Source organism: Parasteatoda tepidariorum, chromosome 4 (genome assembly GCF_982258835.1).
Source record: "Parasteatoda tepidariorum strain Cologne lab strain chromosome 4, Ptep-v5.0, whole genome shotgun sequence".
Taxonomy (NCBI): Eukaryota; Metazoa; Arthropoda; class Arachnida; order Araneae; family Theridiidae; genus Parasteatoda; species Parasteatoda tepidariorum.
In genome coordinates this window covers 64936286-64964276 of record NC_141758.1, presented here as the reverse complement: position 1 = coordinate 64964276, position 27991 = coordinate 64936286, and the positions used below count along the sequence as shown (strand labels likewise).

Sequence of the window (27991 nt, the reverse complement as noted above, 5' to 3'; positions counted from 1 at the left end):
GTGGTGAAAATTTACTCATCCGATTTAGAGAAAAACTTTGTTGATGAATTTTTACTATTTTCAAATTTATATGAACATAAATCTGCACAGGAAATGTTGAAGGCTCAAATTAAAGATAAACTTGTGAATACTTTTCCTAACGTTCACATTGCATTAAGATTATATTTGTCGATTCTTGGATCAAATGCAGAAGGAGAAAGATCTTTCTCCAGATTAAAATTGATAAAAAATTATTTGCGTTCAACAATGAATCAAGATCGTTTGGCATCGCTCGCACTTATGTCTATTGAATACAACATTTTGCGTAGTTTGGAATTCGACAGCATAATACAAGATTTCGTTGAATCCAAAAATCGCAAAAAAGTAATATATTAGATCATAAGATTCTGCAAAATAATTTATTACCGAAAAATATTATATATTTATTTGTATCTTCATAATTTTGTGCAAAATAAACCTGTTGTTTTTAAAGCTAAATTATTTTTGTCAACAATTTTTTTTCTTCCAAGTTTTTCGTAGGCCCCTGAATTTCGTAGGCCCTAGGCACGTGCCTAGTGTGCCTATAGGTTAATCCGGCCCTGCCGATGGCTCTAGAACCTACCCAGGTGCTCAGCTGTATCCGAGGCATCTCTTCAGCTCTGTAACCTCGACCCTCTTCAACATCGACCTCAACTGCTGCCATGACACCCTTTATTCCGAAAAAGTCGGAGATGTGGCCAGGGCTGTGCTTCATGCCTTTGGTTCCATTTAACTTGTACTTTTCTGCACTTGTCAAACGACAACAACTTCAAGTTATCGATGATTATTTTTTCTGTTTATTTCAAATCCAAATTTATTTGAAAATGTCATTATTGTTTGAACAATAAAATAAAAGTATACATTAGAAAAATATTTACGAAAACAATAGTAACTATTGTGTTTATAAATGCGGATATTTTTCAGTGTGATCCAACTAAAGAAAAACAATTAAGATTTAAACAAAATTATACAGATATCTAATACTATTTGTTATGTTGATGATATATATTTTCAAAATCAATACAATTTTAGTTCTAAGGCGTTTAAAAATATTCATAAATAAGTTTAATGATGATAGTGAAAGAGAAAGAAATAACATTTATTTATAAAATAAATTTATAGGAACCTTATTTTGTGTGTTGCATTTATCTTCAGTTTCATATTAGTTAATGCATAGTGTCAAAAATAAAATGTAAAATATTTCAAATAATTGAAAATTTCAAAATTTTAACTTCAAAAATTACTGAGGCTTATTCTAAGGTAGAGAGGCTTTATAAAATATATAACTATTTTGCTAGAAATTAGAATAATCCTTTCCCATAGCATATTTTATAAGTATAAAAACGATATTTTTTAACAACACAATTATTAATTTTGTAGTTAAAACTAAAGGCCTGGTTTCTTAGGAGAAGCGTCTTAACTGGGCGTCAGCGTTAAGTTGATATAATTTTGACGCCATAAAAATACCTTTTTGTTAGCTCAGCACGAGCAGTCGGTCCAACACAGACATTATCTTGCATTGTGCATGCGTTAATAACGTAAACAAATATTTATTTTGAATTTGTATTGAATTTTCAATTGTCAACTGGTGCTTTAAAGAACAAATAATGACTTTGTCCAAGAAAAAACACATTATAGCTTAGCTAAATGAAGAAGAAGAGGAAAAAGAAGCTATGTTTAATGTTAAAATTAAAATCTTGGCTGATTTATTATTATTGTTAATTTACGTCGCACTAGAGCTGCACAATGGGCTATTGGCGACGGTCTGGGAAACATCCCGCAGGATGATCCGAAGACATGCCATCACAATTTTGATCCTCTGCGGAAGGGATGGCACCCCCGCTTCGGTAGCCCGAAGACCTGCGCGCGAAGTCGAGCACTTTACGGTAGCACAGTTTAACGAGGACCAATACCGCACACCCTCGGTCCCTACGCAGACTGATCCAAGTGGTCACCCACCCGCACACTGACCGTAGCCAGTGATGCTTGACTTCGGTGATCTGCTGGGAACCGTGTCTTAACGATGAGTCCACTGCGGGACTGGCTGATTTCAATGCTCTGTTGTCCGCCATTGCTTCTGTTGTTAACGTCACGTTGTAATTCAACTGCAGTTGATTTGGACAGCAGTTGTCGTTCAATCTGAGCGTTCGATGACGTATGCTGTCAAACTCATGAATTAACCAATCAGACGTAAACGTTCATTTCAAGCTGACGCCGACGTTTTCTAAGAAACCAGGCCTTAACGCGTATTTGTGGGTGAGGAGAAAAACCGTCCATTGTTAGCCTGATGGTAAGGGAACTCAACCAGAGAGAAACTGAACCTATTGAATCGTTACCAATAAATAATTTTATTCCGTTATGCTTCAGTTTTATGTAGGCACGAATAATAAAATTTCCCGAAATAAGCTTATTATGTTAAGAATTTAAAAAAAAAATTTTTTTGTATTATTTTATGGGTGTGTCCTTATTCTCAATGTAACTTCGTGTATTATTGAATTTATTATTTGAATTTTTCAAAATAGAACATTCGAAAGATATTATCTTCTAAAATAATGACAACCAGAAAATAAATAACTTATCAAATGCGAAAAGGAAGAAAATTTCACCGACATCAGAATTTTTCAATTGAAATTGTGGGATTGATGAGAAAAATTTAGAGGAATCGTATTTCACCACTCTTAATGACTTTTCATCATTTATTTCCTTTACATTACATATATAAAAGTAACAACTTAAAGTTTCTTAAACTGAGAAACCTTATTCGAAAGAATAAGGCTTCTTAAGAATAAGGTTAAAGTTTCCCCGAGTCTGAAGGATTAATAAAGTATCAAAATCTAGATTTCTGAAAAAGCCATGAAAAAAATTAAATGATTGAACCTATTAACCCTTATGACACAAGAAAAAACTTCTTTTTAATAATTAATTGAATTATATAAGTGTTATTTATAGAATTCTAAACAAAAGTTAATATCGAGGAATTATGTGAGCGAAAAATATGCTGAAATGTTGATTTTGAGCAGTTAAATAATTATTAAACTATTTTTTGCCTCTGACAATTAGTTTGTGGATATCAATGCATTAAATTTTTACATAAGGCACTTTAAATTGTAACATGCATTAAATTATTACAGTTACGAAATCGGGGTTCCGTTGAAAGAAGTCAGATCATTTAGGGTTTCATTCGAAAAAATTTGGGAACCGCTGTAGTAATACAGACTTTTTTACTTGATGGAATGTTCTTACTATAAAAAAGTGTAATTTATTTTGAATGTTATTCACCCTAATTATTTATGGAAGTTACCATTACGAAATAATTTAAGTTATAAAACATTTAGTTGATAGTGAATATTTTTCCAGTCATGAAAGCACAACTTGAGTACTGCAATGGTAATAATGAATTTCCCCTAAGTCCCATTGAAGGCGGCGTGATAATTTCAGATTGCTTCAGTTGAATAGGAAGAGAGCGGTCCTTTCTAGAGGATGAACTCTGACGTTGATGAATTTTTTCCCAGAGCAGCTTCTCCTCTCCCTTCAAGTTCGAGATATCGAGGATTGACTGTATTTACGATTTTTTTTAATTGCATTCTTTTAAATGTAAACATCTATAAGCAGTTGTTAAATTTCTAATATTATTATGAACCTAAATTACTATTTTGTTACAGCAATTAGCGTTTAAGGTTGTTGTTTCCTAATGATTAAGTATAAACAAATTACCATTAACAGCATATTTTAAAATCAGGATTCTAAATTTGACCCAGCTTTACAAATTATTGTTATCGAACAATATGTAACTAAAAAAAGTGTCGATATATGCATTAAACTTTTTTATAGTAAAATATTTATAAAAATAAAAGTTTAATAATAAAGGTTAAAACTAAAAATTTTAAAATGAAGTATTTATAGCGTCTTTTATGACAACTAGTAAAATATTTTTATTAGTTTAAAATGGTAACTAATTTAATATTTTGGCCAAGAAAATTTTTCTAAACTGTGTTTTTCAAAGGAAATAATGTGTTAATTGTATAAAGTTTGAAATCTAATACAGTAGGGAACCGATTATCCGGAACTATCGGGACCATCGCTATTCCGGATAACTGATTTTTCCGGTTTCTGAATTGATGCAAAAAGACGTTTTTTTATTGTTAAACTCAACTAAAAAAACAAACAAAAATAGTTGGAAATAATCTTAAAAAGAAAAAACAATGAAGTAATACACTAATGATTATTTCCGAAATGATGGTAAGGTAAACATCTTTCAAAAAAGAAGAAAAATCCTAAAATCTTATGAGGAAAAAAAAATTTTTTTTTTAAAAATGGCGGGAAAATTCTCGAATTTTGTTCCGGATAACGGGTTCTGCACTGTATCAAGAAAAAGTCGAACTTATTTTTACAACGAGAATGACTATCATAACATACAGATTATGTGGTAGCAAGACGATTATTATCATCCAAATATTTTTGCATAAAATATGTTTTCGCGTTACAATAGCATACCGTTGCCTTAGGTTATCAAAAATTAAGAATTTATGCCTAAGAAGTTATCAAAAATTAACCCCAAATAATTCCTATTTCTTTTACTCAAAGACAATAAAACATCTACACTTTTCAGTCTCTCCCATTCATTGCTCCTTTACTCCTACCCAATCGCAAAATGACACTTGATTTTAATTACATTTTATAACATAATTTAATTATAGTAAATTTGTATTAACTATAAATTTATTATTATCTATGAATGTTTCTGTTTGAAAAAAAAATCAATCATAAAAAAATTAAAACTCTGCCTTTGGTTAAGAATTTTGAAATTTGGCTTAATTTAGTGCCTAATAATTTGAGGTCCTTAGCGCGGGATCAGAGTTTAGTTTCGTCGAAGTGACGACCTTAGTTACTGATTACAGTTTCCTATGTGAGAGGCATTCATTTGATCAATTTATTCTAAGTTTGACATTCTATGTGACTCCAGCAGTTTCTTCATAGGTCATTCGTGTTTATTGGCAGTAGTTCGCCACACAGAACTTCGAATGGTGACAAATCAAGAGTTAGTGGTGACCACTCCGTTTTTGTGATGGCGTGAGCATTTTCTTTGCTTTCCAGATATTTACTACTTAACTTGTAAGTATGATTTGGATTATTATCTTGTTTTCAAACAAGACTTCGTCCCATAATCCGAGTTCTTGATGAGACAGCATGCAATTATGAATTAAATTGTGACACACTTTTTTGTCCATTATTCCCTTGTTTCAAACTAATTTACTTGCGAGCGCCTTCAATACATCTCAATTGGGTGACACTGCTTTCTCCATTCTTCAATTGCAGGCACTACAAAATCAGGACGAAAGTGCTTTGAAAGGACCGCGCATTCAAGTCTGGTGAAGGGAAATGAAATATTGTTAGGATTCGTCAGTTTAGAGAATTCTCTTCCATTGTGTGTTTGTGTTCGGTCCAGTACTTACAGTTTGCCCAGATTTTTTTAAAAAAATGTTTGTGGTTTCTTTATCAACATCCTACTCTGAAGATCATAAGTTTCTAAGTGCTGACTCACCGTTTCATCTGACAGTTGAAACTCCAACAGTTCTAACTACTTCCAGAGCGCTGAAAGGTCTTTCATTGTTGTTACAATGAAGTTGTCTTCATGAGAATTGATTATTTTTAAATAACTAGTTTGTTTTATATTAATTGCTTTTTAACAGTTTGTGCCTTTCTTTCAATAATCCAATTCATAGTCATCGGCTGATTTCTACAGCCACTGAACCATTTTTCACCGAGAATAGCCATCTTCTTTCAAAATAAACTCTTGAACACACATTTTGAAGCTTTAATCACATTTCTTAAGTCTTTTTTTACATTTGTAGGTTCACCACACAGTTATATAGGTAAAAGTTAATTAATATTGATTCATATTTTAATTTAATTAATACACAAAAATGATTGAATAAGAACACCTTGGAAGTAAACAGTCAACTTAAGTCTTTACCAATAGACCGTCAAATACATCCGAAATATAGCCATTTGATGTCGTCAATCTGGCACATCTTAAAGCCAAGTATGTTCATTAGCCGTTTGTTTTTGTTACTACCTAAGTAGATTTATCCAATAAATTTGTCAAAATATAAAGACCAGCATGCAAATTTATTTCCAACTATTAACAAAGTAGGAAATAAATTTGCATGCTGGTCTTTATATTATTTCCTACTATTAACATTATTTATTTCCTATTATTTTATTCAGAGAAAAAGACCATTACAATAAACAAAGCTTTAAATCGATAAAATGCTTTCTGTTTAAAAAAATTTCTGGAAAAACAGGAGTCTGCATAGACTTTTGATGAGGAATGTAATAAAATAAATCATCATAACTATTTACGGAAGCAGTCGTAATTTTGATTCGACACAAATGACATCAATTTTGAAAGCTGTAGTTAGATTTCAAAATCTTCAAGCAGTCGTAACATAGTTTTATGACTACATCTAATTTTAATTTTCTTCATTCATAAAAGTGTAAGGGACCATTTACACAGGATGGGAAAAATTAGCACACACGAATTTGACAATCAGCTTTTTGTTTACATTTCCGAACTCCCATGAGCGTTTTTTTTCTTCTTCAAACTGTTTGAATGTTCCTTAAACGTGATCGAATGTCCTTACCAATATACATTAGCTCATATATGATGTAATGTAGATTAGCTCACGGTGGGAGGGGCTATGGAATTCGCTGCTATTTTTCCTGCATTAAATGAACCATTATTTAATTCACGAAATATACAGAAGTGTTTGTTAAAATTTCCCTTCGAGGTTGAAATTCCTGACTGGGAATTATACATCACAGTGGATGATGAACGGAAAAGGCACAAATTTTATCATTGAAAAATAACTTTCTTATCATAACTGGCTCTAGAAACTTTTCACTTGTCACAAATGGCACCATTTTCGAAAGTTGGGACGGGATTTCAAAACCTTCAAGTTGGTACTATTCCATAACTCCATTTAATTAAATTTTTTTCATCACTTTCGACTAAACAAAATAAAAACATATTTTGTATATTTTATTAAAAAATTAATAACAAACAGAGATTTTGAAACATATTCCAGCATACATATAAGTTTGCTAAAAAATTGTAATAAATATTCACAAGATTTTAGTTTTAAAACTTTGAATATTACCTACATATGTTGGCCTATTCATCATAGCATACATATCAAAAATTTAAAAAAGAAAAAATTTTAAAAATAATTCTTTTCCCACCAAAGTTACAGATGCAGTAAATTGAATGATTTAAACAATGATAAATGTGAAAAGGAATTATTTAAAATAAACTTTAACTATTTTAAGATAATTAATTTTTCTCTATCACAGAAAATTTAAATGATGACTCAGTCACTTTAAAGCTCATACAGTATTTCAGAATTTGCTTTCCTGGATTCACAGGTACTGGAGGATGCATGAAATATACCCCTTGTTGACAGTTTGTGTACCACTGAATAGGGGTGTCTTTTTTTGGAAATTCAACTGGACCACTAGAAATTTCTAAAGACCCATAACTATAATCTGTCCAAATTGCAACACCATTACAAATTCCAGAACTGTAAAAAGAAATGATAAAAGTTCATACATGCAGGTACAGTAATTACATAAAAAATATTGTAAGAAAGAATAGTCAGTGGCCCTTCTGCAATTATCGTATTAATAATGGAAGTTATGTAGATAGTGTTAAAGATTCAGATCTATTTTCAATATTTGATTGTGTTAGAGATTAGAAAAATTAGCTAATTTTTTTTTTACATGCATGCGTTTGTTGTCTTGTCAAGTATTCAATAAAAGAAAATAACTAGAAACCTGCTCAAGGTAAGTTTAATTTGACTAAGTCTCATTTTCTATTAAGATGAATAAATGTTGATTTGATTGTGTTAGAGATTAGAAAAGTTAGTTGAGTTAAGTTCTTTTTTTACACGCATGTGTGTATGTTGTCTGGTCAAGTATTTAATAAAAGAAAATAACTAGAAACCTGCTCAAGATAAGTTTAATTTGACTAAGTCTCATTTTCTATTAATTCGATGAATAAATAGTTTAAACTTAAATAGTTAAAAAGAAATCAACGACTATAAAGGTAATGATAAACGTTTCAGGCGAAGTCAAAATACCTTTCTGGGTGGGATTTTAAAATTATAGCACAACCCAATATGCAATATATATTTTCAATATACAACAATTTAAAAGGAAAATTTTTAAACAATAAACTATTTTTAACTAAAATTATTGAATATTTATAAATTAATAAGAAACAGAGAAGGTTACGAGGAGACTGTATTTACCAATTTGCCAAAAAAGTTTATTGAGTTTCATTTAGAGGATATTAAGCATTTTTTAATCAAAATTTCAATTATTTATCTTCATTTTGAATTATACAAAATCAAACTTGTTGTTTTTGTTTGATTTTAGGATTGTTTTAATTTTTTCTTACTAAAATTTGTCGTTTTTAGATAACTGGAAAAATTTTATTATTTTTCAAACATTGCTATGTCATACAGTTTCAAATTGGTGACACGACAGCCACTTAATACATCAACATTGAAGCAAAAAGCACATCAATATGACTTTATTTTTAATACCGAAAGATTAATGAAGACAATTTTTGCGTTTATTTGGAATGCATTTATTTTTGCATCGTTGTTATTTTCTTATAACAATAGGGATAGTTTATTACGAATCAAATTTCTTTTAAAATTGATTGGCAGCTGATTTATTACTTGAGGACTACTTCTGAGAAGGGTTTTAACCCCCATAACCCAATCTTAGCTGCGCTCTTCACTGAAAATAGTACTATTGGATGAAAAGTTATTGTCATGTATTCAGAAGAATTTTATTAGAACAATTTTTTGGTTAAGATAACTATTGATTAGGTTGAAATTTATACTATTTTAGATGATTGGTTAAATTTTACAAGTAAAAGAAGAACAAAAATAAAAAGACACATAAGCTTAACAGTTTCTAAATGCATGCTTTAGCGTCATATAGTAGCATCATAAAAATTCCAAAAAAATGTTATTATATGCAAAAACAACAAGTAGTCATTACAAACTAATTTTAGGAGAAAACTTTTGGGAGGATTTAATTAATAATTTTGGTCAAAATAAAAAAAAAAGTTCAAAAGTGATAGAGAAAATTTGTAAAAAATTAGTTCAAAATAATTAATTATCTTATTTAAACATGAAAATCATAAAAAAAATACCTATTCATTTTTACAAGAGCAAATTCATTATTCTAACTTTTTGCAATTTTCTTTAAACATTTAATTTTTATGACTTTTTTGACAGTGAATATTTAGTTCAAGAACTGCAATGAAATTATAAAATATTTGTGATTTTGCTAAATGTTTAAAACTCTTATGATCATTAGCGTGCATGGATATGTTATGTGCGAATTGTTAAATTAGCTATACTTAATTCATGGCTGGCTGAAATCTAAGACTCGCAACCACAAGGACATCATTGAGTCTGTCGAGGAGCATGCATAATACTTAAACCAATCAGATTCGAAAAATTAATTGCAATTGAACCTTTTTTTCGTTATCAAACCGAAGTTTAAAATAATTACCAGAAATTGCTGCAAGTTAGCATATTTTTTTGCTTCCTTTTTTTAAATAGCACATTATGATAAAAACTATAAAAGATATAAAAGTAGTGATTACAGGTTTCATTATTTGTAGTTGATTGATTGAGCTCATAACTGACATGTGATCTAAGCTTATAATGAATCAGGGATGAGAGTAGTTGGAAAGTAAAAAAGAGGAAATTCAAGAATGAATGAATATATATATATATATACATATATATATATATATATATATATATATATATATATATATATATTAGACTGGTCCAAAAAAAACTTTTTTTAAAAATTTGCAGGTCTTAACCCTGAATACTTGTACACATGACAAAAGAAGCCCCCATGAAAAATTTCAACTCATTTGAAGTACATTTAGAGGTAGCTCAAAGCCTTTGAAGTTTGGGATTTTGCATTTCAAATAAATAAATGACAAAAAAAAAAAAACATTGACACTATGCCTTTATTTGTATTTTCCCATCAAAAACCATGAATTGTACACTCATATATACATATTTCTCATTTATATCATAAAATACAAGGGAGCGAGCCAACACAATATCTATTAGTGAGCATATATGAAGAAAATCCTAATAAAAAATCATACATTTTGAACAAGTGTGTTTTTTTTAGTGTCCTTAAATTTCTTTCTGTGGGATTCCACAACTTGAAGTAAGAATTGTTTTTGTTCTTCATCTTTAGTTATCAGTTCATTGCAGTCTGTAATGACGTAATGTCTACGCCCCTTTCGGCACAATCATTTACTGTCTTTAAACATTTCACTTTCTTTTCACCATCATGGTAAGAATCAAATTTCTTCCATTCCGATGGGGACGAATGTAAGAAATCGACTTGCATATTCAATGACTTAAATTTCATCCAAGATTTTTCATTAACAAAATCATGCAATCATTTTTCATTAACATTTCCGATTTCTTTTTCCTTTAATCGTTTAGAAGCATTGGTTACATCTTCTTTATGTTTATCTATTTTAAACAACTTATCAACCATTAAAACCTTATCTTCTGTGCTTACATGACAGCTGAATAGGCTGAGCATGACTAAGTCACTGTTTAAGTACCACAGATGCCTCTTCAACCCATTGCTTGCAGCTTTTGAGATTTCTTTGCATTCATTTTTAACCAAATTTAAATGTTTCAAAAATTCTAAGTCTATGAAAGGTGCATCAGCTGCGTTAGAGCAGCGAAACCTGGCTTTCATGTTCAAGTGTGTGCTAAAATCATTAAATCGTTTCAACCCTTTAGCTTCTTTTGGTGTGAGCTTGAACTGTTCACGAAACATGTATATTTTCAAACAGTAAATAACCTTGGCCATCCACCGTGCATGATGGAATGCTCCTGGTGCTGCAAAATGTACTCCACGTGGAGGCACCTGTCCAAGATAAATCAAAGTCAGTTCTAAAAACTCTCTGTAGTCATTTCTTGCCAATGATTTTGTTTCAAACGTAAGATTATGTTTCGCAAATTTAATAGCTTCTTCTTTTAATACTTTTCAATTTTCTGAAGGTACTATTGTTTCTTCTGGGCATTTGAAAGAAGATTTGTCTATAAAATTCCAGTGACTTTGGAATCTCTTAAACATGAGAACACAAGGTGCACTAGAATGTCCAAATATTGCAGAAAACACATCACCAATAATGATTTCATAAATATGATGCCTGCAAACCAAACTGAGGAGCTGTTTTCCAATCTTCTGTTCCAAAAATGTACATGCTACTGTGTGAATACCAGTGTTACAAGATGTAGTGTCAAAGCACATGCCTTGAATTTTATCTATGTGTATCAAATACTGCTTAAGTGTATCAAATACTGCTTTTGCAATTGCCTTGCCTGTACCAACTGGCAGTTTTGGCACACCAAGTAATTTCTCCACATCATTTCCTGTGACAAGAATAGGAAGGCGGTCAACTTCCTCCATTTCTCCAGAAATACTAGCCGTGAGTTTCCCATCCCAGTGGACGACTAGCGGACCATCAGGTTTGAAGTTATGCTTCAAATCCTTCGCTAACTGGGCTCGAAATTTTGTTCTGTGTCTGCGAAGTGTACTTCGTGAAACAGTATTTTCACTTACATTTATTCCAACTGTTTGGGCTGTTGCTGCAATTAAAAATGTAGCACTGCGATCCGAGGTTTTTGTTCGATCCAATGCAGACATTAAATTAGGTGAAAGAAGCTTGCTTTTTCCCCCCTTTGCTGTCTTTTCTGAAGTACTAGGATATTGAAAAGCATCATCATCAGTATCACTTTCTGAGGATGAGCTAGTTGAACCACAGTCTTCTTTAATTTCAGCACTTGATGAAGGATAACATACAGTTTTGTTTTTATTCATGTCCACACTATTAGATAGTAGTGTCTCATATCGCCTCCTTTTAGATGAGCGTTTCTCTCTTTCTTCTCAAGTTTTCTGTCGACTGACAACATGCAGCCTTCAAATCCTTCTCGCTGTTTAAGCAAAAACTTCTTATCCTCTTCAATTTTTATCATCTGTAAAGCACCGACATGAGCGATATCCCACAACATCTTGCATTCTTTGATAAACTTCTGTTCACTGTCTTCTTGAATATTCGTACGCCGATTTCTGTTCTTTTTCAAATTTTTGGTACCGCTCAACTAATTTTTCTAACTTTCTTACTGCATTCTGCTTTTCGATTGTAAGAATTCTAGCCTTATTCCAGAAGGTCAACACACTATCAACAGTGTGACTTGCACTTTCATGTATTGTTTTTCTCTCATGGTGAAAGAAGAAGTTACTTAGTACTGCATTAATGGAAGGTAGTTTACATCCTTTTATTTCAGTTATGGGAAAACCAAGTAACCAAATTTCAGAGTCTTTTCTAAATCTAATTTTGTTTGTTGACATTGTTTCAATAAAATCTCACCAGGTCACAGATGTGAACAAACAATGTGGTGTTGCCAAACCCAAATAAAGTAATTTGCCAAAACAAGAAGCAAAATGTTAACTATATAATAATTATATTTATCATAATATATGACCATTGTTTATGAAGATAAGTAAATAAATAATAAGTAGTGATAATTTGGAAATTATTTTTTTAAGTTTTCAAAGTAAAAACTTCAAAGCCTTTGAGCTACCTCTAAATGTACTTGAAATAAGCTGAAATTTTGCATGGGGGCTTTTTTAGTCATGTGTACAAGTATTTAGGGTTAAGAACCGCAAATTTTAAAAAAAAGTTTTCTTTGGACCAGTCTAATATATATATATATATATATATATATATATATATATATATATATATATATATATATATATATATATATACATGCAAAATTTTGACAAAAAAGTGCAATTTTTAAACTTGTAAACCATGTGATTATAAATCCCGATGATTAATTTTAAAATTGCATGAATATATAAATATGAATCACATGCATGATTTTAAATTAAGAGAATGAGGCTTGAGGCTTTTAAATCACGAGGCCCGAAATGAGGCTTTTAAATCACGTGAATATGAAACTCTATATCGAATTTAAAAAATGCGAAAATACAAATCATGATGCGTAATTTTTAGATCACGTGAATACGAATCACGATGCGTAATTTTTAAATAGCGCGAATACGAATTCCACTGTCTAATTTTCAAAGCACGTATAAATAGAAAAATCAATGTTCGATATTACAACCGCAAAAAAGAATCACGACATTGGATTTTAAGCTCGCGTGAATACGAATCGCTACATAGGGTTTTAAAGGCGCGTAATTACAAATCGCGATATTGGATTTTTAAATCTCGTAAATAAGAATCGCAATGTACGACATTTAAATCGCCTGATTAAGAATTGCAACTTTCAACTTTTAAATCAGGTAAATACGAAAATCAATGTTTGAGGGAGGAATGAGGACTTCAATACTTTTGCTTCGCGGAAAATTTAATTCCTCATAAAATATTTTAACTTGTGCAAAAAAAAAAAAAAAATTTCAGCGGAATTTAGCGGGAAAAATCTGAAAAAAAAAAAAAAAAAAAAAGCGGAAATCCGCTAATTTACGAAAAAATCACATCCCTGATGAATTCACTCAAAGATACAATTTAGGAGGAAAAAAAAAGTCAACAAATGCAGCACTTTGTAGACACAGAACACCAACTTTAATATACACAAGAAAATAAAATTATGAGTAAATAAAGAGGATTTAAAAAAATACATACTTGGAAATTTCAATTTCACCAGATGCTTCAAATGAATCCTTAAAACTGTCTCTAAGGAAATCACAATTTATTATTTCGAATATCTTGGTAACTGGTTTGCATGGATATTCCCAAAGCGGATGTGGTTCAATCGCTGCATCAGCAAGTGATATCGCTCTCTAAGAAAAACATTCTTTAATTAATAAGTTTTAACAATCAAAATATTTAAAATAAATTCAATAATTATTCACTAATGAATTAAAGTTAAACATCACAAAATGTAAAAAATTAATACAAATCAAATTGATTAAAATTAATAATATCAAATTGTAATAATTTTAAATCAGTATCCACACTACTATTAAAATATAAATAGTAATATTAAATTATAGTATAAAGAAAGGACCCTAATTTTTCACACTGTTCAGTCAGTACTTTAACCACTCAGTCATTGCAACTCAATTAATATTTATAGGAAAAAATATTTCATATATTTGTCTATTATAGGGAGCCTAGATGTTTTAATTAAAAAGTCAGTATTTTAATTTGAATAACTATATATCTGACATTAAATTTTAATACCTGAATCATTTCATCAAATTTTGCAAGATCAAAACCTTCAACATTCTGCAGAGGGGCTCTAATTTTCCATAAATCATCAAATTCTACTCCAACTCCCCTCAGTTTTCCAACTTGGGGAATTATTTGAATTTCTTCTGATAATAATGGTCGAAGCATAGAGCTCAAATGCCAGAATCTCATCAATTCCCAAGGACGTACACAATTAGCAAAATAAGGTTCAGCTAGTAAAACATTAACCTGCAAAAAGACAGAAAAAAAATTAAAATAATTGTTTTTTGGCACCTTCTACTGTTTTATTACTTTGCCTTAAAATATGCAATAATTATTGAATTTAAAATAAAATGAACATTTGATTTTTTATTTATTTTTAGTTATTATTTTTAAATCTATCAATAAAAAGAAAAGAGATAAAATGACACTACAAATTGGGGGGAAAAAAACAGTAGGCAATACATTACAGTTTACAGATTGAATCTGAAGCACTATCTGCATAAATCCAAATTTATCTGCAACTTCAACACACCAAGAAAAAGATAAAAGAAAGAGTTTGTAAAAATTCAGCTTAATATATTATACATCTGGCAATATTTGCAAACGATTAATTTTTACGATTGTTAAAAATTATACATAAAGAATTTATGTTCTCTAACTTAAAGTTGAATTTTATGCAATGATACTAAAAAAACGGAATAAATTCTAAGACAGTTAAGCCTGTAATCAAGGAACAGAACTTTTTAATCTTCACTGTGCTTTCTCAATTAAGTTTTTAAATTTTTATTAGAATCAAGCTTACAGATGTTTCAACAAGAAATTTCACATTTTTTCTCTCCTTTGTTTGCTTTTTAAAAATAAAAGTTAGATGAAAATAAATCTACAGATGCTGCAATAATCTGTAGCTCCTGCTGCCATGCAAGAGGTTTTCTGCCACTAGAATTGTAACCAATATGTTTACAACTACTTTCTATAGAGAGAACTCCCTTAATGGACTCCTTTAGATCCAGGGATTACTCCTTTATCATTGTCCCCCCCCCTTATCCTCCAGTAGAACTCAGCGAAGACCAAAACTCTGACTTTGAGGTCATGCTTTTAGTCTGTAACTTAAAAGTAATAAATTATTCGTTCATGTTACACAAATCTTCTGAAGTTATTTGAAACAAAACCTAAAACATTAAACAGGTTTTGCACTCATAAATATTTTAATAAATAGACACAGAAGTTTGAAAATAAATTACTCATTATTACAATTATTTTAAATTGTAGAATGGTTCATAAAACTGTGATGTATCATAAAAACTAATAAAAATCAACTCAATCATACATTGTAGCAGGGCTGTAGTCAAACACTGGATATGGGAGTTATTACATGACTTGAGAAGTTACAAAATTTTAGAAATTTTGCCAAGTAATTTTTATAAAATGAAATTTGTGAGTCTTTCTTCATATGTCTTTATATATTTTAACAAAATAGTAGAAAACTTTTCTAATATTGGAAGGAAGGTATGAAAAAATTATCTAACAAATTTTGAGTGCTATTTCAGATGTGAAAGAATGTACAAAAATTTCATAACCAGCTTTTGCAAATTAGAAAATATATTATTATTTTTTTCACTTTGTTGCTTCTTTCAATATAATTTTTGAAGTAACAAACATTTATCACAGAAAATATTAATATATTGGCACAACTTTCCTACATGTTTAATGTCTTTGCTGCCAATTAACAGTATCTCAAAATAGGAATAGGAATTGCCCGGAAAAAAAAAATTGTTATTAAAAAATTTGTTACAAAAAAATCATTTTCAAAGAAAATAGGTTCAGTGCATTCTGAAAATAAATTTAATTCAGATTAACTGGCTTTTGAAGGGAGGAATAAAAAAAATACATAATTTTACATATAAATTTTACAAAAAGAATATGAAAAATTTAAAACTTAATTTATAGATTAGTTAACTCCAAAATTTAAGCAGTTCACTTTCATTAAAATTTTAATGTTTATAGCAAAATAAAATTTCGTGCATAAATGTAATTCACACATTAAATTAAAATTTTGTTAAATTTAAATGGGTTTGTTAAATTTATTTTTTGAAACTGAATTTTAAAAAAGAAAAAAAAAGTTTTCAACTTAGCGAGAGTTCATACTTTAGGAAATGCTTTTTATAACCTATTAGCTGAAATTTATAGTAAACACCATTCATGAAATTCAAGAAATAAAATCATTAAAGAAATAAAACAGTTTTAAATTTAAAACAGCTTTCAATAATAAAAACAATTAGTTTCAGGTTTCAAATCAATAATTAAAAAGTAAATATCAAACCGTTTTCATATCTAAATCTTTTCCGGTTAAGTCAGCTGGTTCTTTGGAGAGAACACAAATGGTATCAGCTTCATCATTAGCTTCTATATATGATTTCATCATATCATAATGAAAACGACTAGATTCAACTGAGTAAATCTATATGGAAAAAAATAATGTTTTTAAATAAAAGTTTAATTCAAGAAAGTAGTGAAGTGAAATTGTTACACCAAAGAACAACAATTTTACTGCAGAAACTTTTTTAAAAAATGATTCCTGCTTAATGCATATGAATCTGAGTGTTTGATCTTAAATTACATCAAATATTCTAAACTAAACTCAGTGGCACAACACTCAGTGTAGCCAAATTATTCAACAAAAAATAAGCACCCTTTTAGCATTTTTCAAGCACTCAAATATTTTTAAGCACTTTAAAAAAATAACACAATTAGGTAGGGTTGGAAAATTTTTGGCAATTGACGGGTTTATCTTGTTTTAACCGTCATGCCCAAAAAAAAAAAAAAAACTTTTGGCATTGTTTTTGATAATTTGCAAAAATCATGAAGTTTTGAATCATGTAAAGCCAATGGCGTTTTCATAAAATGGATTGTGACAATACACCAAAATAGATTAGGGTTGAATTAATTGTCAAAACATTGAATAAAACAATGTGAATTGTGTCTTTTTGCATAATTCATAGCGAAAATAAACATGGTAAAGGAAAAATCTCATTTTTAAAAAGGGAAAACTAAGCACTTTTTAAAAACGCTCAATGAAAAAAAGCACCTTTAAGGGCTTTTGAAAATCGAAAATAAGCACCTTTAAGCCCTTTTTAAAAACGCTATGACACTCTGATGACAACCCATAGAGAGCCCAGCCCATACTGTGCCCATCTCAGTTTTCTTGACCTTGTGACCACCTGGGTAAAGTGAGCATCTGAGTAAGGTGACCATTTTCTACAAGTTTTATTTAACCCCTTACCTGCCGAGTAAAATTTACGTGATTCATTCCCCAGTGCCACCATTTTTTTGTTTAAGTGCGCTTTGTTACGCGGTGTTCTGGTGGGGGGAAAAGCTGCACGCTTTGCAATTTAAAAACAGTTCACTTTCACAAGAGAAGAAAAAGGAAAAAAAAAGAAAATACAAAACTTAAATTAAAGAATAAAAATACAATATGAAAGATGTTAAAACTTAGCTGTTGTATGATAAATCCTGAAACATGGTTGGACACATAAACCAACATCACATTCATTGCACTGATAGCAGGATTCTCGACGAATATACATGGGAAACGAAAGCGAAAGAAGAATAAACCCGACCTTACTCAATTAGAAACACGCAAGCAATAAATATTATGATATAACTTTTCCAACACATCCCTTTAACATTCCCCCTTCCCGAAATTGGTAATACATACATTCATTGCAAACACTTTCAAGGGCATTTTACTGCATGGTCAAGTCGGGGGTGTAGTTCTATTTATAGCAGAGCAATGCAAAGCATTGTACTTCGGGAAAGCATATATATACGCCTGCGGCAGTTAACGCATCGCCTGGCCGAGACGTATATATACGCCAGCGGCAGTTAAGGGGTTAAAGAGTCATTTTTAAAGAGTCTTTATAAAGTGACCACCTCTATATAGTAACCATTTGACTTGGTCCCGAGGGTGGTCAATTTAGACAGGTTCCACTGTATATCCTTCTTTTAAAAATAAAACTATAGTAATAAACTTAAAATCCAATTATTTTATTCGAAGGAGAAGAAAATTATATCCATATTTAAAAAAAGAAAATAATGATAGAATATTTCAAATCGTTCAACTGACTATTAAAAGCTATTTATCTTTAAATAGTTACAATTCAGGATGAAATTGCACAGCTATATTATTTTTTAATTGAAGGACAAGACGACAAATCGCACCAGTATTGAAGACAGCTAGATTGGAGTTGTGAAAAAGATTGAAATTGATGTTCAAATGGTTAATAAATCATCATAAATTGAGTATTTTCATTACATCCCAGAGAGGCCTCAAAAATTTCATCAACATTGTAGATTCTTTAAAACAAATTCTATGACAATGTTTTAAGAAAGACTAGCCTTTATTTTTTTCAAAGGACAAAATATGTTTTCTTTAATCATAGTTATTTGGTGTGCGAGTAATAATTATGATCTATCACTAATAGAAATTTATAATAAAAACAGAAAAATTGCTTACCTTTTTAGCACCTAATTTTGCAGCAATTAGAGGAAGAAGTGAACCATCACTAATGGAAAGACAAATGGATGAAGGGGAAATAATCTGTAATAAACAATCAATGTAAAATAAAAAGTATAAAAAAAAAATAAAAAAAATATATAGCATGATATACTTTCTAAATAAACACACAAAAAGAATCATATTGCCATTCTAATAAACAAACATCATCAAATTTAGTCACAGGAAGATAATAGTAAATTATTATCTTGATTAACACAAGAATAAAATTGCACACAGAATATGTAAACTTTTATCTTGAGTTTATGTTTAAAAACTAACCGAATTTTATGGTATTTTTACTGATTTTTAAAGTCAGCATAAATATAATTGTTTACGAAAATCTTTCAACAGAATAGAGAATTTCTGTCTTAAACACAGAGAAAATCTTTTAAGAAGTTCAGATTTGAAGTAATGTATCTTTTAATAAGTATGAATGAAACAGCTGCCTACTTGGAAAACTTAATAACAGAAAATAAACTGTCCTTTTGTGGTGATATAAGTATGAAATTTATAATGGGCAGCTTAAATATTTTATTATGGTATCAGATTAAAAAGTTCTTTTTTTTCTTTGTTCAGTTATCTACTATTATTTTGAATATTTCATTTGGGTTTGAAGATGTCAAACTGTTAAGGCTACCAAGCAGCAATATAAGTTGTTTTATATGTTAATTACATGTTTGTATACAACATGTAATTTATTTTGTTTACATATTTAATAAATATTTTTATTGCTACGTGCATATTTCTATAACAAAAGCAATAAAAAACTAGATTTCCAATTCAAGCATGGATCTCAAATCATGCCTTAGCAAGAATAATGTAACAAATATAAAATGCACAAATTTTTACTTTACCCTATAAAGAAGACACTACACAGCCATTTTGGATTTTAGGTAAAAATTTTAATTTGTGTTTTCTTAATATTTTTCGTTCTTAACTAAATTTTTATGATATAGTATTATTGGACAGCACAATGTCTTTTAGTATGTCTTTAGGTAGGAAATAAAGAGGTTGCTATATTAGATACAGAAAAATAGCACTCAATAATTTTTAGAATTTCCATGAATTTTTCCTCAAAACTTAAAAGCAATCTGCGGTTTTGTGTAAGTAATTTAAAACTAAGTTTCTAAGTGTTCAGATTTTTTTCAAAACCTAATTTTATTACAGTTAAAACTGATGAAAACTAATTTAGATGGCCCTAAAAAATTATTTTAACATTGATTGCATAAAAACAAAGATGCTTATCGAAAATCTAAAGACAGGCTACAGTATACTATCTAACTATATATCAAAAATTGTTGATTGTGTAGTTGAATTGTATTGGCATAGTTTTCTCAGAAAAAATAAATACAGATTCTAAAATATAACACTATTTATAACTCAAATTGTCATTGAGTGGCCTTTTATTTTCAGTGCATCAAAAAATACTGCAAATAGAGTAAACATTCGTCATCAGCTTGAGAAAATTTAAAAAAAAAAAAAAAGATTACATATTTTGAATTTTCTTTTCCTGTTTTCATCCCTTCTACAGTTGAGTATGGTTGGAAGATAAAGGGGCTCTTAAGTTTAACTTTGAAAAAGTTTAAAGTGCATAAAATAAATTGATTAAAAAAAAAACAAAAGTACATGTAACACCATTACACACTCATAAACAATTTGAACCTTGATATCATAATGGGAAATAACTTTATCTTTTCCGAACTGTATAATGAGAGTTTTTTAATCAATTTCCCTTTCAGTTATTTTTTCTAGAATATATATAAGAGCTCAGCCTAGTCTCAAATGTATAAAAATTACATCACACAGGAAGCTGTTTGAATTTATATTGCAAAATTAAACATAGAAGGAGGCTGGTAGAAGATTGATTTCAAAAAATGTAAAATACTGAAGTGTCAAAATGCAAAAATACATATCTGCACAGAAAATTTACATTATAAGGTCACACAAATTAAATACATTTTCCCAAATAAATTATGCATCACATACCTCTTTCAGCATAGACATGTAGTTATTATTTCTCTGCATGTCATTTTTCATGCCTATTCTCATCCGTGAATCTGTAACATGAACTAGGCAATTGCATGTTGGGCTATCTGCAATCTTCTTATTATTTGTTCTAAAATGTTAGAAGTCAGTTGATTATAATAATCCTTACCATATTCAAAATATGCACATAAATTTATGCATTGTGTTTTAAAATCTCATCTTTTAAGTTAAAAATCATTTTAATAAAAATCTTACGTTATGCGCATTTAAAAAATACAGCATAAATATAGTATAGAAATAAAGAAGAAAATAGAAGGTGATACAATTTGTAACTTTTTTTTCACTCATATTTCTGATAATGTCAGCCAACTGAGGATAAATAAGCTCTAGTATTCAATCTGCATAGGAACCAAATTAATATCCTTATCTCTATGTGCTAATCAAATGAGTAAAACTGTACTAAGTGCAATGTATCTCTCAGTGAGATTATGATATTAAGAAGAATGATACAATTTAAGGAAGAAGCAAATCATATTTAAGAAAGATCTTGAATGTTAAGTATCTACCTAGTGATTTACACACGGATATAAATGAAAAGTTTGAATGCAATTTAGTTGTTGAAATCAACTCTCTCTTATAAGAGTCTTTAAAGGAGTATTAAGATGCTAAATAATCTATTGTTTTTATAAGTACATGCTAAATGGTCACTTTTAGCTTCCAAATTTTAATTATTGCCTGGAATCAATTAACTATTATAATAAAAATCTTTGTGCAATTATATAAAACGTTTGCTTAGATGAAAAAAAGCATATTTTATGGAAACCAACAATGAATTGCAAGCCACAGGTTGAAGAACTGGACCTTAAACAAGGTTTCTGAAGACCCATAGGAATAAATTATTGTAAAAAGTTAAGTTTTAAGTACAATAAAGTTCAGTGCAAAAATATTTAATTTATTAATGTCTGATTAAACAGAAGTTACAGTGCAGAATCGAACATTTAAGCACACATTAATAATATGCCTTTCAATTCATAACACTGAACTTAGATTTAAAAAAAAGCAGCCAAATTAATCAATAAGAAATTAAAACAGGGTACGTAGCCAAATTTTCAAACAAACAATAAGCATCTTTTAAGCATTCAAAAATATTTTCAAGCACTTTTTTTTTTTAAAAAAAAATTGCTCAAATTAGGACATGTGTACTAATAAGAATTTTTTCCTCCTACTGTTCAAAGATCTGCATACATACACATTTACAAAATGGAAAATAATTACATGATCATGATAAAATAAACTCTTTTCTTGATAGTAGTTTCTTGACAATAGAAATAAAATTTTATTTTGCTATTAGGGAAAAAAAGTTTGCAATGTTTCATTGATCCTCACAATCGGCAAAAATTCCAGATATTTCTTGGTCCCATTTCAGAGGGCATAAAATAAAGCCTAAAATTGACAATTTCTTGCAAAATGTAGCAGAGTTGCACATGAGAACATAAGAATCCTTTCTACCGAATCAAGTTCAGTATACCCACATGCTCACTAGCAATTATTTCATCAAATATATAGAATGATTGGCGCTTTCATATGCTAGGAACCGACAGTAGGTTGAAATGGATTGTGAAAGCATTGAGTGGTACAATGCAGGGCTTCAAGTGGCAAAACATGGTTTTGGAGCATCTTTGGAGCAACAAAAAAGCAATTTTGGAGCAGCAAAACAAAGATTTGGAGCATATTTAATAAATAGAATTAAAAGAAGAATTTAATAACAAGAATTTTTAATTTTGTCCATTAATAACATATCTTATTTTTTACACTTTTTTGAAGGTCCCTGCATTAACAAATTAAGTTTCTTTTTGGTACCTTCCAATGCTGTTAAATATTCTGCTATCCTCGACTTAGCCTCAGATAAGAGGATCCGTCCGCTTTCTATAATCGACATGTCTTTATTATTTTACCCATCTTTAATATTTTTTTAGCTGCGGCTAAGAGATCTTGAGAAGCCTTCAATTTTTTTTGCAAATCAATTTCAGCAGCTTTCAATCTGCTTTCCTCAGTTTCAGTGTTTTTTGCTTTCTTTTTTCTCAACCTCTAGTCGAGCAGAATAATTTTTAAATGCTGCATGAGCCACTTTAATCATATCTTTGTGAACTTAAAAGTTATTTAAACCCCTATTTTGTTGATATGTGACACAACTTCTCTCAAACCATTAACACTATGCAAATTTAAACTTGCCTTATTGTCAAGTAGCTTTTTGATCACACTTAAACCTTTTTCAACATCGGCATTCCCATGTGGTACGCACAATAGAGCTTTGTTATAAGAGGATATTTGATATTTCCCAAATTATCTTTCTTCACAAAATAGTTTTTCCAAAACACATCAATTTGTGCATATTCATTTGAGTCAGAAGAATAACCTTCTGGTTCCCCATGTAACCTTGCCCCCTTCATCTAGTAACAAAGATGCCTCTCCAGGTTTTATAATGGATGGGGTTACTGTTGCCAGATATCTTATTGACTTAATAGAAGTTTCTTCCATTCTCATTACAGGATGCAACACTTTAAGAGGGCACAGCAACCTATTTTTTAGAGGCAATGCTTTTAATAAATGTTTTGTGCATGCCAAGTAAAAAGATCTGACACCTAAATACATAATTTTTTTTTCTGAAGAAGATAAGGATGTCATGACCTTTGTGGTATCTAGTCCAACATCTATTAAATTTGAATTTTGCCAAATTTCTGCGTTTTCTACATCCAATGATTTTAAGTCCTTTCCTGACAAACATGAAAACCAAAACTCTTTAAAAAAAACGTCCTAACAATGCTTTAACTAGGAACAGCATTTCATCATACAGCAAGTGAATCAATGGTGTTTCAGTGTGGAAAAGACCTAAAAATTTATTTAATATTGCCGAAATATTAAAAAAAAATTTAATAAATTCAACATTGAGTGGCTCATACTATTTTTTGAATTAATAATTACTTTATTTAATTCTGTAAAAGGTAATTCAAAACTCTAATTAATTTAACTATTATTTAAGGTTATCGAGTGTAATTTTATTAAAATTTAAATAAATGTTATTTGTAATAGTATATTCAACACAACATTAACAAGATTAATATTGATCATACCAAATTTATAAAAATATGTAAAGAATTAAGCAAATTAAGAAAACTTTAATAAATTTATATTACAAATGTAAATTAGTGAATGGCCCCTAATAAATTTTTATTAAAATTGGTTACTTATAAAGTACTGCATTAATGAAATGATTAAAAAAAATTAAATAATTTTTAAATGCAAATTCAATAAGTATTGAAGCTAAAAAAAATTTTTCAGAAGTAAATTATTATATTGTCCCTACACTCATGATATTTAGCAAATCTGTGATAATTAAAATTTTTTATATCAGTTGCTTTAAATCAAATCATTAAGAGATGAATTAAAGTATTTTTGAATGACAAATCTGAAAAACATAAGATTTTTTGCTGCATTTAAAATATTGAAAACCCCTCTCTTCATACTTATTTAAAATCTTGCCTCTAAATATTATTAATTTATTTCCTAAAACAAAATAAGAGCACTGAAAATTTTGAAGGTAATAATACAATAATAAAATGCAATAAGTAAAAAAAAAATTTTTTTTTTTAAAAAGTAACAAAGTAAAATAATTGTTTAAAAACAATCTGCACTTAGTGGATGGTCCCTCATATAAAAAAATTAAGTTATGAAACTCAATTAGTTTTTATCCTTATTTAATCTTATCTTTATCTAATTACATGAATAAAACGGAGATAGAAAGTTTGAGGTTATGAAGCTTTGTGATTCTTGACTGTTCTGAGGATCAACATGAAATTATGTACTTAGTGGATGGTCCCCTAGTTAATTCAAGGATCATGGTACTAATCTATAAATAGAATAGCGCAAGAAGGCCATTAGCTTTCCATTGACGAAGACGATGGTACATCAATAACGATGAAATCAACAAGAGAAAAAATTTTCTTTTGCTATTAAAATTTGGCAATGTTTAGTTGGTCCCCAAAACATTTTTGGCGCAGATTCGGCGCAAATTTAACATAAAATGTCGTTTCTGCGCAGTAATGCGCAAATATACCGATTTGGCGCAAAATGCGCAATATGCGCTGCACTTGAAGCCCTGTACAATGTGAAAACCTCGCTTTTTGTATCATTCGTGGTGAAAATCGACATGCTAAGTAATCTCATTGTGGAAAATGGAAAATAAAGTACTAAAAAACACCCAATAAAAAAAGCACCTCTAAGGGCTTTTAAAAATTAAAATTGCAAATATGCACATTTAAAAGTACTTTTTAAAAACACTATGCACCAAAATATGTATATATTTTTTTATTTCTTCATGATTTTTAGATTTACTTAGTGTCAGTAAGAGAACAGCATATAAGAGGATAATCATGTTTTAAATTTTTGAAGAAATTCCAAGGGATCTGAAACTATAAAAATCAAAGTACAAGTAGTAATTAATTTTTCTTATGACCTATTTAAATGTTCAGAAACAGCACAATCAAATTGTTAAAAATATATTTCAATAATGAGATTTTATCACAATAATTCGTGATTTTTTAATAATTCAATAACAAGCAAAATAGTTTTCAATTCCGAGCCATTTTAACACTAATATAAAATTAAATGTATAATGCTGGGAAAAAAAAGTTGAGGCACTTGAATAAGGCTATGAAATGTCAATCATAACATACACATGCATAAATGAAAAAAACATCAGTAATACTTGGGAATGGCAAACCACAAACTGTACTCATCATGATAAGCAGTTAATGTGATTTTATCTCCCTCTTGCACAGAACAAGTCTCAGGTAAGTAATATATAGCTTGCATCCAATGGTCTCTCCACTAAAAATGAATAACATAATCAGAAAAATCACTAAAGAGATTCTTTAGAGATAATTTTAATGATGCATATGAATCTCACAGAATTTCCTTTTTTTTTTTTTTTTTTTTTTGCATAAAGTTAACATTATTTTTTTTCCAGAATTTTATGAATATGCAATATAATCATAAAAATCACTAAAGAGATTCTTTAGAGATAATTTAAATGATGCACATGAATCTCACAGAAATTCCTTTTTTTTTTTTTTTTACATAAAGTTAACATTATTTTTTTTTCAGAATTTTATCAATATGCAATATAATCAGAAAAATATAGCCTCATAAGAAAAAAATCAATAAAGAAAGACAATTATTACCATTATTTTTTTGAGATCAATTTAATGATCAGTGGTGATTGTAAGCCCAACTCAAAAATCCTGAAAACTTCTTGTGTAAAATGATCAATGACATATTTAAAAAAATTAACGTCTTTATGAATTTAAATCATTGATATTTTCACAACATGAAATTTTAAATAAATTATATGCAACATAATTTAAATAAATAATTATGTATAAGCTTACTTTTATCTCTAATCACATTTATTATTCGACCAGGAAAAAAAAATAATTTGCAAATGAAAGAGATGCCAAATATATATTCCAGCTCTAATATTTTTGAATAAAATATAGAAGAATTTTTATACATAAATGGGATCGCTGATTTCTGGACCTTGGATTTCCTGATATTTCTGGATCGCAATTAGCGAAAAATCCGAACTTTTTCCAGAACACAATTCTCTCTGAATGAGGCACCTAAAGCTCACAGAATTTACTTTTTTGACAAAAACTAATATTATTTTTAGACATTCCTTTTTTTCCCTTAGATATTCCTTTTTTAGTAATCGTTTTCTTTTTTTAGAATTTCATCAATCATTTTGTCGATAATGTAGCCATTTTTCATTTTGAAGACTAACTTGAAATGCGCTTTTCTTATGTCTTGGAAATTTTTTTTACATTCAGCTAATTTTTAATTAGTTAATTTGTATTCACTAAATATAAATAATAATTAATACATTGTAAATACAATTATAAGAATACTTTTCCCCTTGACACTCAATTCTTTGACTTGACATTGTGTAACACAGTTTTAGAAAATGATAGCATTTTGCACTGAGTTCCATAACTTTAAAAAATTTTTCTTTTGATTTTTATGAAGAAAATGGAAATTTTTCAGTTAGGAACTTCTTTAATAATTTTTCAGTCAATTTTATGACATTTAATTTCAAAGAGCTGAATATTAGAGAAAATTCTCACTCGGGCATTAAGGGATTAAAAAAGAATAAAATTATTTCTTTAAAAAAGTACAACATCACTATTTGACAAAAAATAGTTTTATAATAATTGGAAAAGCCAAGAAGAACTTCTTAAATTTCACCATAGCAGTCACCACTGGTACATTATCATACATCATCACTTGACTATTTATGCAACTTCATGATTTTGACAAGCTTGTAAACTCACCTGAGCATTTTTTGGTTCAGGTTGTACCCATTTTGGTCCATTGTTTAGAATGATATCACCATCCATATCCATTTTCAAATCCCACCACATAAATACCATTTCACATTCACCTTTTTTGATCACAGGAACTTGTTTTATAAAAGTTTCATTCATTTCAATATTTTTTTTACCAGTAAAATCAAACCTAAAAGAAAGCATCTCAGCATGAAAAATATAAGAATAAGATTATAACAGTTTTCATATTAAAACAGTTTATAACATTCCCATTCAATTTCAGGAAAGAAATTCCCTAACTTTCCCAGGTATATCAGGGAAATTTCAATGAAAATCAGAATCATATTTTATCTTTACCGTGCAATTTTTCCCCAGTCAGGTGCAAACAGTGAAAGTAATAAATGTAAATGTTTGGGAATCACCTATTTATATTTCCATTGTTAGGAGGCTTTTTTCATATACTTTGCCGTTTTTTTTGGGTACTTTCAAAAAACAATCAAGCATAAATTTCTTTTTAAACCTATAATTTTGTATATAGAATTTAATGAATCATATTTTGTTTACATACATACAATGTCAATTTTAAAATTTTTTAGACTATAAAACTTTTTAATTTCATAACTCTCTTGTTATAAGTTTCTTTTGAGTTAAGTTCCCTTCTTAAATTAATTTTAAAATCAGCTTTGAATAAAAAAAAAAAAAAAAAAAATGATT

At 29.2% G+C, this 27991-nt stretch overlaps 1 protein-coding gene across 1 annotated transcript in view; it reads right to left on the bottom strand.

Annotated features, from left to right (window-relative positions):
• Positions 1 to 7045: 7045 nt before the first annotated feature.
• LOC107444093 (protein arginine N-methyltransferase 7) overlaps positions 7046 to 27991 on the bottom strand; it is a 29011-nt gene continuing 8065 nt past the window's right edge. The window contains exons 7-14 of the mRNA XM_016058174.4: positions 27284 to 27467; positions 25663 to 25784; positions 20898 to 21027; positions 18870 to 18953; positions 16677 to 16814; positions 14366 to 14602; positions 13805 to 13962; positions 7046 to 7598 (exon numbers count right to left, since the gene is read on the bottom strand). Of these exons, the coding sequence (XP_015913660.1) occupies positions 7352 to 7598; positions 13805 to 13962; positions 14366 to 14602; positions 16677 to 16814; positions 18870 to 18953; positions 20898 to 21027; positions 25663 to 25784; positions 27284 to 27467 (1300 nt within the window). The 3' untranslated portion in view covers positions 7046 to 7351. The remainder of the gene's footprint in view (positions 7599 to 13804; positions 13963 to 14365; positions 14603 to 16676; positions 16815 to 18869; positions 18954 to 20897; positions 21028 to 25662; positions 25785 to 27283; positions 27468 to 27991) is intronic.